The sequence below is a fragment of the Perca fluviatilis genome, chromosome 12 (genome assembly GCF_010015445.1).
Source record: "Perca fluviatilis chromosome 12, GENO_Pfluv_1.0, whole genome shotgun sequence".
NCBI lineage: Eukaryota > Metazoa > Chordata > Actinopteri > Perciformes > Percidae > Perca > Perca fluviatilis.
The window spans coordinates 31,370,156-31,385,998 of record NC_053123.1 but is presented as its reverse complement, the minus strand read 5'-3'; the positions used below and the strand labels follow the sequence as shown (position 1 = coordinate 31,385,998).

At 43.1% G+C, this 15,843-nt stretch overlaps 1 protein-coding gene across 1 annotated transcript in view; it reads right to left on the bottom strand.

The window, feature by feature from the left end:
- Window positions 1-15,843, bottom strand: part of caska (calcium/calmodulin-dependent serine protein kinase a) — a 217,587-nt gene that overhangs the window by 96,227 nt on the left and 105,517 nt on the right. Inside the window, exons 4-5 of the mRNA XM_039817259.1 lie at window positions 10,611-10,688; window positions 9,206-9,278 (exon numbers count right to left, since the gene is read on the bottom strand). Coding sequence (XP_039673193.1) covers window positions 9,206-9,278; window positions 10,611-10,688 — 151 coding nt within the window. The remainder of the gene's footprint in view (window positions 1-9,205; window positions 9,279-10,610; window positions 10,689-15,843) is intronic.

The window sequence follows — 15,843 nt, the reverse complement described above, 5'->3', positions numbered from 1 at the left end:
TGCAGTTGTGTGTGTGTGTGTGTGTGTGTGTGTGTGTGTCTCTGTGTCTGAGTGTGTGTGTGTGTGTGTCTCTGTGTGTGTGTGTGTCTGTGTCTGTGTGTGTGTGTGTGTGTGTCTCTGTGTGTGTGTGTGTGTGTGTGTGTGTGTGTGTGTGTCTCTGTGTGTGTGTGTGTGAGTCTCTCTGTGTGTCTCTAAATACTAGAAAAGTCTTTGGTGTCAGAAGGAGGCAGACACAAACTTTGGCTTCATAAAAATACATTCTGTATTTAAATCGGTATTAAAATGGCGTAACCCTACTGAAAATAACATTTAGATAAATGGATAAAGATCTGAAAACAATAAATTATGTACTTGCATCCTTATTCAAAATTAAATTTTTGCATCAAGAGCAGTGTCCCCTACCGCCTTATCTCTGATTGAGGTTTAGTTTTGGCATCTTTTTAGGAGAATATTATACCGTCACATCATCACCTGCAAATTTAAATGTAATTTCTTTTTACTAGCACTAGTATCTGCACAGCTGCTTCTTTTATTCTCAGTTATGGCAGCTGGTTGGTAAGTTAGAACGCTGATGAGAGAGATTTTAAGACACTCGTCTCAGACTGTGAAACTGTAACAAAGGTGTGAACAAAAACAGGTTTTCAAGAGAAGTGAGGGACATGTGTCACTGTTCCATTATCTTTAATGTGACTATTATTTGCTACTGTTCATCACCCCCCCAACCGGCCCCGTCAGACACCGCCTACCAAGAGTCTTTTTTTCTCGCCACTGTCGCGATAGCCACTGCTAATTCTTGCTCTTGAGGGAATTACTGTAATTTTTGGGGTTTGGGAATTTATAGAGTGTGGTCTAGACCTACTCTATCTGTAAAGTGTCTCGAGATAACTCTGTTATGATTTGATACTATAAATAAAATTGAATTGAAAAAATTGAATTGAATGTGTTCTTCCTGTCGCCAGAGGAAATTACACCATTGTCTTGTGAGAACGCTAAAAACCTGACCCTAATTATTGGCTGAAAGCTACCTGTGGTCGCTTAATTGAAACCATTTTGTCGCTCATTTGCTGAAACCAATTCCTTAATGAATGATTGCAACTGTTATTTAAATTATTCCCCCATTTGTTTGGCTTCATTACAGACGCCAGCGGCACGTATCGAAGACTATTACTTAAACCTCTGTGTGTGTGTGTGTGTGTGTGTGTGTGTGTGTGTGTGTGTGTGTGTGTGTGTGTGTGTGTGTGTGTGTGTGCGGGGATAAAGGGAACTTTATCAGGATGCATAGTATCCTGGATCCATGAAATAACTGGCCTTTAAAAATAATAATCTGCCTGCCTCTATGGGAATTTAACATAGGGGTGTGTATACTTATGCCCCCTGTATTTTAAGGAAGAACATTTATTTATTCACGATACATTATTCATTCACAAAGAAAAGTGGTGTCCTTAAAGGTTGGATTTTTCCTCATTGTTTTAATTAAGGCATTAAGATCAATTTCCAAAAGATGATTTTTTTATGCTTATGCTTAGCGCTGTAGATAAAGTTATGGTAAAAATAAATACTGGGACTCAAGCAATCGCGCTAGTAACTATTAATGACACAGGACTGACATCACATGTACAATACATGTGTAACAAAGCAATATCTGGCAACGGGACAAAAGCATAATGCGAAAATAAAATTAAAAAAAGAGACGACAAGCATGCGCCTGTCACTTTAAGACAGACTATTGAACAGCTTGACAACAACCTTGCAAAAACAAAAAACAGCGGCAATTACAGCAACAAAAAGGTGAACGTGACGAGCACTGTGGAGCACAAAGGGGTAATTTTGCCATCAATCCTGGACAGCTGAGACACATTCATAACTGGCAGTGTGTCTATAAATATATGCAGATATTTGTGCACGAGTGTGTTGACTGTGAAACTTCAATGTCAGAATTTCTTGGTCAACACCTCAAGGCCCGTTTGGATGCATTTATAGAAGCTATAAGCTCTGCCACGCAGCCACCCATCATCACACAAACAGCGCTAACAAGGCAGCCAACAGTCCTCTGTGTGTTTCACAAAGAGGTCCGAGTGGACCAGAGGGTCATTTTACCTTGTAAAAACAGCTGACATTCAAGTATTCAGCGGGGAAAGGAGTCTTCTCTCCATCTAGCTCACTGGTACCTATTCATATGTAGAATGTGGCATTTGCTGTGCAGAGGGACTGTATTCAATTCATTCATTTCCAGAACTGCGTCTCAAACTGACCAGCTGCAGCCCAGCAACTCCCGTGTTCTGCGAGGTTTTTTAGTTCCTAACCCTTTAAAAAGGTCCCATGGCATGAACATTTCACTTTATGAGTTTTTTTAACATTAATGAGTTCCACCAGCCTGCCTATGGTCCCCCAGTGGCTAGAAATGGCGATAGCTGTAAACCGAGCTCTGGGTATCCTGCTCTGCCTTTGAGAAAATGAAAGCTCAGATGGGCCGATCTGGAATCTTCTCCTTATGAGGTGAAGCACTGAAAATATTCTAAATATAGCGTCCACTAGAGCCCGATCTGCCGGGGGTTTGATTTCTCCCTGCAGCTCAGGCTGGAAACCTGTACGTTTATCTATCCTGCTTCCATTACAAATGTGCGGGGACCAATCACAAACTGGCTTATCCACCTGGCGCGCTATTGGCGCGTTTAACACGACGACGACAGAGAAGCGACGGCGAGCAGCTTTTTGTTTACGTTCAACATGGCAGCCACCGAAGCGCAGCAACCCGTTGATGCCGCTGTCGCTGCTACGTCACCCGGACCGTTGCTCTGATTGGTTGAAGGACTGTCCAATTGCGTACAGAGTCATTTGAACTACGCCCGTTGGCCTCTTGTGCGGTAGAAACTACAGAGCAGACTCCTCCAGACTAATGTTCAGTCTTAAAAGATGGAGCTTGGTCTGCCGATAGCCAATCAATATAGTCCACTTAAACTGATATTGATGTGTTTAGGAGTATTTATATAAACTGTGCAAAACAGATGTGTCTTCTTATTAAAAAGTGACACTGAAATTGCATTGCAGAAAAAACATTTAATAAAAACATTTAATAATTAGATTTTTTTTCAAACAAATCCCACATCAAAATAACTAAATAAACATGAGACAACGTAGTGAGGTCTGAAGTCAAACAATTCAAATCTAAAGTAGATTACGCCCTCGGCCTTTTACAAATTGCATCGCAATTCTCTCTTTTTTTTTTAATATCTCAACTGGTCGTAATCGTATTTATATTGATTTTTAAACCAATTAACGATGCAGGTGGAATTTCGTCTGTATGGAGGGAGAGAATAATGAGGGCCGTTAGGGGAGCCGCAATGACAGGGGTCGCAATTTTAATTTAGAAAGTGGCAAGATCATCTGATCATCTGTTTTATTGGGGTCCAGAGCCATCATTTCCTTCAGGGCCTCCCCCCACTGAAACAGGCCAGATGGAAGAACTGTGAGGAGGTGCTGAAGGGCTGCAGGGGCTGGAACGACAGAGTTTAAAGACTCCGAAACAAAGCCAGAATTCATGAAGTGGCGATTGAATGCTTCGGCCATACAGTTCTTATTAGTAACAACTATATCATCCACTCTTAGAGACAGTGGTACGGACCAGGGTTTGTTTTCAAGTTTTTTTTTACCATGTTCCAAAAAGGGTAATATGCCGATTATTGTCTTGAGTAATGGTTTAGTTGTCTGGTCTCTAAAACGTCCAGCCTGGGAAAACCCTGACGAACTTCCGGCAAATTTGAGATTTGCTCTGCAAGTCAGTCTGGCCAAGAGCCCATTCAGCAGTTACAACTGAGAAGGTTCTGGTGTCAACCAGGCTAAAATGCTTTAGGATTAGCACCACAAAGTGTGAACTGCCCTTTAAAGTAGCCCGGCTTTGGCCTGCCTCACTGCTTGTGTGGCCTTGTTCCTGATCTGGCCTAACACTGACTATGGATAAGTACCATCATCCAACCACACTTTAAAAAGAGCCAAACTGTCTTTTGACTGTTTAACGCCTATGAAAACAGCTGCAATTTCTTAATTATCCCCCTAGGACCACATTCTGTAGCTACGTGCACAATAAGCCAAGGGAAGCAGCAAAATGGTACCATTTTCATATAGACAAGACCATGATGACATTATTTTTTCAGGCCTTTATCGAATCCATCACATCTTTCTCCTTAGTGTCATGGTTTGGGTGTGTTTCAGTTAAGCACAAGAATCGCCAAAATCAAATTGTAAGATTGTCAAGTAAGCTGACTGGTGAGTCCCAGCTGCCCCCCACACATCCCCGTACGCTAAACAACTACAGCGGATAGCTACGGCCATCTTAGAAGACAGCCTACACCCTCTGAATAGGGAATCCCAGTATCTCCCCTCTGGACGGAGGCTAATAGTCCCTGGTTGTAGAACCCAGTGTTTCCTCTATGTTGATTTGACCGTGGCGGCGCCACATTTCTGCCCCCCATGGTATCAGAAATAGGGCTGCATTGTTAGAGTGCATGTTGGAGAATAGCACGGTCACTCGACAGAAAAAGGGTGTTCGGACCTGCCCCCACTGCTATAAAAAAATCCTAAAGGAAACACTGACAACCACAAGATTTAAAAACGGCGGCAATAACCCTGTTAGACAAACTGTAGAATTACTTGCACACAACACACAAGCACCTTGGTCATGTACTAGCTGGAGAATTTCTGCATATAACTGCACAAGTTAACATGGTCATGTACTGTTTTTTTGTTTTTAAATCCATGCTCTATGGTCTGTTTTATATGTTTTAATGTTTTGTGTGTTGCATGTTATGTGGTGGTTTACAAAGTGTTAAGGATGTCCTGCCCCTGCCTCTTAGACTGTAAACCTAGTTTACCTGCTGGTACCAATAAAGTAACCTGAACCTGAAGAGACTGTTACAAAGACAACTGCCTAGCACCGATGTCTCTAAGTGGAGTTATAAGAACGGCACTTCCTGATCTTTGTGGCAGATGTAAGACCAATGCTGTAAGTTGTAACACTGCAACAACTCAGTCACACGCTCAACTTTAACCACAGGCTGAAGAGAAGTTATCTCTAACACGACGAGCGGAAATGCCACCAGAAGGCATGAACGCCGACGTTTGCGCAAAAGTTTTCAGTGTTCCTGCAGAGTGTTATACTCTAGGAAGCAAAAAGCTTTACGGTTCACAGAGGTAAAGCCCTCTGTTTCTTCTGACAGGAAATCCCTATACCTTAGTATACCTGGAGAAGAAAAGGAGTACTCTTGTTGAATGGTAAGGTATGGCTCTGGCTCTCTCTGCATTTATGTTTACATCAAAAAGTTCCACCGCGGATTTCTCAACACAACGCCAAGGAGCATCTGTGCTTTTGCAGATCAAAACATTCAGCATCACTTTAATGTCAGACCAGCATGCCGTACGTAGCACAAACACACTGGGTGTGTGAACAGAAAAACAAAGTTCTCTGGCTCGCAGCGCGCAAACTTGTGCATTCGACACCGAGCCAGATGATGCTATTTCTATCAGTTTTGCGGCTGCATTTGCATGAACTCCGTCTGCAGCGACGAGAGGGCCAAACGCACGGATCCACAGAAATAGACACGCCAACGCTAACGGAGCCGTGTGCTGCTGCCGTCGCCGGCGGAGGTCTATGGGGGGGGGGGTGGAGGAAGATAACGACCGAGACATCGCGGGGATTTATGAACACTGGGATTTTAAATGAATTCAATGACTTTCATGCATGGAGAGACGTAGCACACTCGAGCTGATCCATATTCAACAAGGACAGCTTTGTGGTTGATGTGTTTTGAGTGTTTGTGTGTGTACCGTCCCCCCTGTGTGTGTGTGTGTGTGCCGTCCCCCTTGTGTGTGTGTGTGTGTGTGTGCGTACCGTGTCTGTGTGTGTGTCTGTGTGCGTACCGTGTCTGTGTGTGTCTGTGCGTGTGTGTCTGTGTGTGTTTGTCTGTGTGGCCCATGTCACCCTGTGTGTGCGTCTGTGTGTGTATGTGTATGTGTGCTGTGTGCTGTGCATGTGTGTGTGCTCATGTGTGTGTGTGTGTGTCTGTGCATCTGTGTGTGTACATGTCCCCTGTGTGTGTGTGTGTGTGTGTGTGTGTGTGTGTGTGTGTGTGTGTGTGTGTGTGTGTGTTACTGCCTGTTGTGTGTGTGTGTGTGTGTGTGCGTGCATGTCCCTGTGTGTGTGTGTGTGTGTGTGTGTGTGTGTGTGTGTGTACTTGTCCCCCTGTGTGTGTGTGTGTGCGTACCGTGTCCCCCTGTGTGTGTGTGTGTGTGTGTGTGTGTGTGTGTGTGTGTGTGTGTGTGTGTGTGTGTGTGTGTGTACCGTGTCCCCCTGTGTGTCTCTTGTACAGGGCATAAATCTCAGGTCATCTGATAAACCAGAGAGCTTACACAGACTCTGTTAACTGGTGATAATAGACGTGAACCACCCTGGGACAATGTCAACGCTGCATTAGTACAAATATTCATGTTCTGTTCATCATAGACTGTATGTCTATTTCTACAGTTTACTGTAAATAACCCAAAAGAACAAATTCAATCTAGTTTACATTCATGTAACAAATTCCCTCCCTTGACAGATTACCCAAGAAAATTGTTTTAAAGTATAATTGAAAAAGCATCTTGTAATGTTTTGATGAATTTATGCATGTGTTCTGTTTTTAGTATTCTTTTGTTATTGTTTTTTTCCCCCCTGTTGTATGTACGTTTTTGTCGTATTGCTAATAGTATTTCTATTTTAATTTGTCTCCCTGTCACTCTGTTGTTATGTAATGATTGTGAGATGTTGGGGATACACCTTAAGGGGGTTTATCCTAATAAATTAATTTGAACTGTCTTCTAAAAGATACTTTAGAGATTAGTTCTTCTACTGGAGCTAAAAACACTTCACAGCGATCACTTATGGCTCAAAACTCCGCTTAAAAAACTATAACGTAGCGATGGAAATGTAGTTACAGTCATAATTAGTGTATGAATTCTTGCCCAAAATGTGTTCTGTGAGGAACTTTGACCACCGAGATCTCATCAGTTCATGCTGGAGTCCAAAGGGGATCTTTGTGTCAAATTTGAAGTGGTGGAAATGGGAAGAAAAAGAAGCTGTCCAGAGCTAAAACAAACGAGATATGGCTCTAAGAAAAGCATGACGCTGCACTGACACACGCTGTAACTGTAAACAGGCGGTCTCAGCCCCCGCGTCCTGCTGAACTTACCGGCTGGCTATCGCTCACACATAGACAAGGAGCCCCCGCCTGAGCCGGTGATTCAGCAGGGATCCAGTGTGTGAGAGCAGCCAAGTGGAGACAGAGAGGTGTACGTGGACGACCATGACTAACACCTGAGCACAAAGCTCAGCAGGACTGAGACAGTAACCCACAAGCTGGGAGCCGACTGTGGACTTATAATGTGACTATGGGCAATAAAAAAAAAAACACATACAGTAAAAGGAAGGACTGCAATGGAGATGGGGGGATATCACATTAAAACCATTAAACTCACAACTGGGGAGGCTGAGGCCAGGGGATTGTGTTTTGCGCCGCCTGTTTGTGAAAGCGGAGAGTGAGACAGAGGAGACCGGAGACGCCACTTTGAACGCAAAGCCTTTGTTTTAGTTTGTTTTTTTTCTTCCCGGAACCAGGCTGGCTCTACGGTTACCCCTTTTCCCACCGGGGATGAGCTGGTGCTGGTTCGGAGTCGGGGCCTAGTTTCAAATCGGTTCTTTGTTGTTCGACCACCAAAGGACCAGCTCCGAACCAGTAAAAGTGGTTCTTAAGTAGCACCAAATCATCGCTGGGCCAGAAGTAAGAACCGCTTACGTCAGCGGTAGGGGGGGGGGCGGGGTTACCGTGACCAACAAGACGAACAGAAACTTGTGACCGCCATTTTTGAATTAGCAGATAAACACGATGGACGCGATTAAGCAACAGCAGCGGTGGGCAGAGGAGGAAAACGAGCTGCTTTCTTGCACTATAAGGGCGAGCCGCGCGAACACGTTGGATGCCGATGGAGTTCCGCAAAGCCGTGAACATCACTAGCAAAGCAACGTCCGCCATTGTTTATGGTGTGTTTGTGTTTGGCGCCGCCGCCGAGCTAACGTTGCTGGGAAAGAATGAGACTTATACAGTGACGTAAGACCTGGCTCTGTGCCGGCTCCTTAGCCTGTGGAAAAGCAAACCGGTTCTTTGGAGGCTCGTCAGTCGAACCAACTCCGAACCGGCACTAGCTCTAGCTCTGAACCAGCACCTGGTTCTTGTTGGTGGAAAAGGGGTCTTAATGTTAGAGTTGGCTCAAACTGCAGACTACTGTACCTGCCGCCTGCAGCGCACACAAACACACAAATACTGACATGCAATCACACGACTGGCACACGGACGCAAGCAAAAGCGTCCTCACCTTTTTTTTACGCAGATGCACAACGTGCGATCGAATATCCACAGACAAACCCGATGCGAGGGTGACAAACTGAAGGCGTCTTTTAGGGATGCACCGAATCCAGATTCATTGGGGTTCGGACGAATACCGAATCCACTGGTTAAGATTCTGTTGAATCCGAAACCGAATACCGAATCCTCCTCCCGTCCTCAGTCCATTAACACAGTAAACGCACTAATGAAGTAAACAACGTCCACAGCCGTGTAGTTTTCATTTTATTTACCTGAAGTTGCTGCATTCTGGCTGCTGTCTGTAGATTCCTTTGTGCACAACTCGTATTCTTTCGGATGTTTCGTACCAAATGTAACAGCGGCGATGTTGTGTATTGTTTAGGGTCCTCGCCACCACCAGACAAATCAGCATTGCAAATTGAACATGTAGCTGGACTTGAACGGCCTTCTTTTGACTGAAAGTACTGCCAAACACCAACTTGTTCTGCTCACCAGTTCCATTTCCACTTTCTCACAGCCTGCTGCATTGAACGCTCCACCTACGTAAACAACTTCCCATAATCAGTGGCGCCGTCTTTACGGCGGCCGAATCCGAAGCCGAATCCTGGATTCTGTGCATCCCTGGCGTCTTTACACAAAGACGTCAACAATAAATGTCTAACTGGAAGAGACGACGAGATTCAGAAAGTTCTACGCTGAAATCGTCCCATAGTGTGCCTCTTTAGCAGCCACAATCACTTTGCAGCTTCAGCCCGGTGAGGTTGTAGTAAACTGAGAACAATTAAATAATAATAATAAAAAATAGTCAGAAATACCTTGACATCTCGGTGGATGACATTGTTGTCGTGGCAATAGCGTAGCGCCTCGAGGATCTGTCTCATGTAGTGACTAAAGAAAGAGACATCAGAGTTATTTCAACATCACAGTGAAGTTGGTGGTTTCTAGTGTCAATAACAGCATTAGCGAGAACATCTGAAAGGGTAACTTCGGGTTGTTGTTTTTTTTTTCTCAACCTTTTTCAATACTATTTTCTTATGTTTTTGTGTCTAAGTGATTTTTGACATTGGTCCAGTATTAATCAAAACCGCTGCAGTCGCCAGCAGCGAAACAAGCGGCAATGTAAGTTAATGGGCAATTGCGCAACTTCAATTTACAGCCACTAAAAGTGCTCATTTTGCCGCGGACAGACTCAGATTAATATTCTACGTGTCTGATAACATTATGGAAAGGATCCCTACAGAGATAGACCTTTCTGTTAAAGAGTAAGATCCTTTTTTTAAACATAAAAACATCCGCAAAAATGTGTTCCCTAAACCCACCAGACTCCATGTAAATAAACAGTAATTTTAGCATCGTAAAACACACTTCATTCAAAGTCGACAGAAACAAAATAAAACTATGAAAAGCCGATTTGGGTCGTCTTTCCACTTTTCCAACCATCACAACTCTAGTTTTGGTTGAAATAAACACACAGTTTACCGATTTACGCGCTGGCGACTTCAGAGCTGTTTCTGGTTAAACAAAGAGGATTTTACCCTTCAATAAAGATCTCTCTCTGTAGGGATCCTTTCCATAAAGTTGTCAGACTTTGTGTGGATTACATTGCAATTTGAGATTTTCAAAGATTGTTGTTCCCATCGGTCAATTACACACAAACAATTACACACATAGCAAAATGGGGTCCTGGTTGACAAAAACCTAAGTTACCCTTTAAAGCAGAGATCTTCAACATGGGGGTCGGGACCCCTAGGGGGTCCTCACAGTTACTGCTTTGGGGGGCACCAAAGTATTAATTTTTTGAAGGTTTATTTCAAAATTTAACATGACATAATGATGAGTAATATATAATAATTTCCAACATATTATAAGCACATGTAAATCAGCCTATTTGTGAAAAAACCTTGATAGGCTTACTGGCCAATAGGTAAGGTGGTCGTGCCACATGTATGTTTAAAACATACATGTGTGATTTACAAAATCATGTTTTAATTATTATTTCAATAGCTTAGTATTCCATGCACTAAGAAGGTATGTATAAAGGCTTTAGGCCGCCCTACACGTTATTGTAGGCCCAGTTGAATATGCGACTTAAATTTTATACTAATATATGTAGTAGGGGGTTCCTGCTCCGTCTCTCTTTCAGTGAAGGGGTCCTTGGCTTAAAACAACGTTGAAGACCCCCTGCTTTAAGGAAAGAAAATCCAATGCAGGACACCTCACCTGGCGACCGCTTCGCTGTAGACAAAGCCAGCGTCTGCCCTCTTCACGATCTCAAAACACAAGTCTGCTCCGTCCATACTAATAAAGACAGAGAGGAGAGAGAGAGACGAACACAGACAGGATCAGAGTGGCGGAAAAGGTCAGGGCAGGAATCTGGCTGCGAAAGGAAAGGTCACACTTAATAAGCCGCCTCTGTGATTGGTTAGGTAAGGTGAAATGAGAGACGCCGGCCGGTCAGGAGAGGAGAAGCTGTAATTATGTTTTTCGTCTCGGAGAGTTGATGCAGAAACCCCCCCCAACAGAGACGACCGGAGCTGTAATGATGCTGACATTATTCCTGTGGACATCTCCATTGACTCAGGGATTTAAAGCGGTCAGAGAAAACAATTGAAGAAAGATTGAGGAGCGGTTTAAAGTTGAGGGAATTTAGTATTTTTGCACGTACTTTCAAACAAACTTGAGAAGGCAAGTTTGACTTTCCAAGAACATGATTACAAGTCAGTGTCGTGTCACTCTTATGTCGTGTCACTCTTATGTAGATACCTTCAAGTAAAGGGTTACCAACTTCTCTCAGATCTAAAGATTGTGGTCTGTCCTCAGTGGACGTCTTCAGCAAGTTTTGTCTTTGAGCTTATTGAGAGTTATTTATTGATGATCTCCTCTAGCTTTTCCAACGTTTTAGACCCAGATATGGTGATAGGGAATTTCCCCGGTGTGGGATCAATAAAGTCTCTCTTATCTCATAATAACGGTCACAAACGATTACAAAGAGACGCCGAATGACCACAGAGACCCAAAACAAACCAGCCCTTTTTCAGACATCTGTTTTTTGGTTTAGCAGATTGACAGTGTCAGGGTTTTTACTGATAACCGATAAAAGTTAATGAATTAAAAAGTGTTCTACTTTGGCTCGGCTACAGCTCGGTGTCTGTCCCTCCGCACTGGTTCACTCTTTAAATTTCTGCGAGTGATTTTTATGTATGTGAGATATATGTGTGTTTGTTGTGTTATGGTTGTCTTAGCTACTGGATGCCTAAAATTTCCATCCATCCATCCCTGAGTCTGACTTAATGTCCCGCCCACAACACTATCTGACTCTCTGTTACTGGGGATTACGTTCAAAGTTTCTGTACCCACTCTGTCGTTCTCTGGGACACGTTTTCATGCTAATCGAATGGGTTTGTAGCTTGAAACAAGCTAGCGCGGACCGCTGATTAGCTTACAACGCTAGTATTCGGGGCACAGGGAACGTAAAAACAAATCGCTATTTTGTACCACTAAAAAGGCAAAAAAAATAGCACCACACTTCAACAAGCATAATGAGGGTCCCTACATGTTAACTGAAGCATTGAGAACTTTATAAGACAGATTATAAAGACAGTAGCTCCCAAGACGGCGGGCGACTGTCTTTATAATCTATCTTTTTAATAAACTGTCTGTACACTTACAATGTTCTCAATGCTTCGCTTTACATGTAGGGATCCTCATTATGCTACCGTTGAAGTGTGGTGCTATTTTGAGCCTTTTTAGTGGTATAAAATAGCGATTTGTTTTTACGTTCCCTGTGCCCCATATACTAGCGTTGTAAGCTAATCAGCGGTCCGCGTTAGCTTGTTTCAAGCTACAAACACATTCGATTAGCATGAAAACATGTCCCAGAGAACGACTGAGTGAGTACACATCTGTTATTAACCCCTAGAGTCGTTTTGCGCCGGAATTGTCCTTTAAAGGGGAAATGAAACGTCCATGTTTTCGCACTGTTAGTAGCTACATATATATAAAAAAAAAATCACCTTGCCTAAAATTTTATTTTAAAAAGTTGTTAAAACCACAGATATGACAAAATTATATTCGTAATTTCTAGCTAGCTATCTACCTAGCAAGTCGCCATTTTGGAGTGACGTCCCAGCCTACGTAACGGGGTTGGTTGGTTCTGTTGGTGAGTGAAGAGAGTGAAGCGTTCCTGGACCGTACTGAATACGCACTTGATTTTAAATGGAGGAAGACGAACTTGAAAGACCTGTTGAGTCTGTGTGTCCCATTGCGTACGCATTTGAGCTGATACGGCGTGGGAACCGAGCAGTGGTACGTCGATATATCGAGCAGCCGGTGGTGGTTTGGGGCGAAGAGCGGGTCGGCAACACTACCTGGTGTCAGTGTGGCTGTTGTACTGCGATGCCCACCGTGTCCGAGTCCATCTGCTGTCAAGAGGCTGATCTTGACCATGTATTACGTGGTCAATCCTGCATCACTATGGCGCGCACATTTTCCATGCTGTGCCGGGAGGTAGACGTGTTGGAAGGGGCAAGGCTTTCCCAGAAGGATGTCAGAGCGGAGACACTGGAGCGTCCCATCAATAGCTGCTAAGTCAAGCTAGCTTTAGCCGCTGCCGAATGGTCCGATAAGGTTAACTGTATGCAGTAACGTTACAGCAAACACATTCTAACTTACATGGTGTTGACAAGAGACAGGAATATGATGGCAGACATCGCGAACAATGTTTCCATGTGCAGTTTGTTTACATATAACGTTAGACGTCGTCTTTTTGTCTGGTACTAATAAACTTCACTAAGTTAGCTAAACACTAAGTTAGCATGAGTTAGTTCATGCTTACAGCTGTTAGCTAATGATGACTGTACCTAACGTTAGTTGTTTGCGGTCAAAACAACATGGTGTAGACAGTTTGATGTCAGGATATTCCTACATTCAGCCAGGTTTATGGTCAATAACTTGACTGAGATCATCACTAACGCAGCCATATTCTGTAATCTGACAGAAATTATTCACCCTCTTGTAAGTGATAGAAGATACAAATAATACATAATGTAATGTGCTAGATTACATCACCAATGTTATTCTGCAGTGCAAAACCCATACAGACAAACTGCATTGAACAGAATTCTGTGGCCCTGTGGTCAACACAACAATCAGCAGACCTCCCCTGGTAACTGACTGTCACTTTAATCTGGAAGCTTGTTACACAACCAGATGTAAACAACTATTTTATGAACTAAATCATGTGGAACTGCATGAATAGCTAACAGTTCTGGAGAGTAAATGTATGAATACATGTAGTTATACTAAACTACTAAAAAAATGTGTACATATACATTACAAAATAATTGTTTTATAAGGCCATGAAATGTACAAAAAAAATATTATTTGAAACCTAACCAATACATTTCTTTCTTTTCATCAGTCTATTCAGGTTGACTGCATACCGGCAGTTTACCCTTTGGGCCAGAGGGCATTTGGGGAAGAAGAACCGGATTCCGATTTCAGCCTGTGTTGTTGGCTCCATCAGGGCTGTTTTTCCATCCCTGGAATATCATGGTTTTGAATATGCATATGATGAATTTTAAGTTGCATTCAATGTATGCCATTAAAGAGGATTTATTGTAATTTTTCATCAAGTGGTTTAATGGGCATTTAAATTCTATTTAGTAGTTTTGAGAAGGAATGTGAATATTTAACAGCAATGCAGGTAAGTCATGCTAGGTGGTTGAGGTACTGGCTCAGTATACTGTGACCATGGATGTAAAGCCTTGTATGTTTAAACAATCACTCTAATAGAGTAAATACTCTAATACACATTTGAAAGTTTAACATCAAATAATTATTTTATAGGCATAGTGATTAAATGACAAGACCTTGTCTGACACTGAACTGAGCTCAGACTTGCACTAATAATGTACTTTAAATAATGGGAAATTTACAATGTAAATCCATACAACTCATTTAGAAAAAAAATGCTCTAAATTAATTCTAATATACAGTGTAATCATGGAACAATTAAGGAAATTATCAATCAAGGAAAAAAAGAATTTTGACAAGGGTAGTGTTAGTCACTTTAACATGTTAATAAACTTTGTGTTGTTCTTTCTGCTCTTCCTCAGTCAGGGTTTGTTATAGGACTGTGAGGATGCGAATCTGCTCAGATGCTTGGCAACAGACACCGCTTTCTCTGGTTTTTCCACACCTTTGTGCTGGGCCAGCGTGATAACAGTCTCCGTTTTCAGCTCCTGCAATGTTGCCCGGATGGATGTCGACTTGCACCTATCTATCACTCCTGCCACTATGTTCTTCCTGAAGGTATAATCCCTGTCCACCTTCAGGGGGGTCACCACATACTGTTGAGCAGACTTGGAGTACTGGTGTTTATGTTGCTCCTCACCTTTCTTTGTTTTAGCTGTCTTCCGGTCCACATTGCTGTTGATCCATAGCAGCAACCCGCAGACGTGCCTCCAAACTCTCCCTCAGAAATGTCTTCCTCTTTGTGGCGTACTTCGTGTACAGGGAGTGAAGACTCTCTAGCTGTCCTGTGTGAATGCCCATTGTGGTTTTCTCCAATTTCTTCAGGAGCTGCTTGTCAAGCACCATCTTCTGCAGTTGCTGAAAGGCAACAGAGCTAGGGAGGAGCCATGGACGCTGACTCTCTTCCTCAGGGGTGTAGGTACGGTGCTCACATCTGGTCATTGTCTCACCAGATACCCAATGGTGCACACTGGTAATGTGATGCAGGATTGAGATCTACTTCTCTTTCAACTTAGTCACACTTCCCTCACATGTTGTGACACAAAACCAGAGGTGGTTTGTGATCATTCTGATCCACTCAAACAACTCTTCGTTGTGGCACTGCAGCAGTCGTTTTTTGACAGACTTAACAATGTGCCAGAGGTCATATTCATGCTGTATAGATTTATATTCCTGACGCATGACTTTCTGCACTGATGGGTGGCAGTCGGTTGCCAAAACAGATATGGTCACAACATATTCTCCCAACTTGGAAAGGCACCTTTCCATACCATCCACCTCAAGCCAATAACTGTTCTTCACATCTGTGAGTTGAACAGTTTCCTGTGTTACCACCAACTTCGACTTGATGTCCAGGAGTGAGTAGGTTCCATATGAGGCGTTGTGACCTGGACTGTCATATCTGGAGTCTCCTGACACGATGAGCCGCTCATCACCTAAGGCACTCAGTACAACCTCATTGTGTACTGTCCAGGTATTGTTGACCTCTGGGATGACATAGGCCTTCTGTATGTTGAACCAATGTCTTTTTGAGATGGTTTCCAGACCAATGGTGTCGCACACCTCCATGAATGGACTGCACTCATTTCCAGTGACAAATACAGCAGCAGGTACAGAAACATTGCATTCCATAATTCCTCTAACTAAAGGCTGAGAATGCCACATAAAATCCTTGCCATCAATGCATTCTGTGTTGATC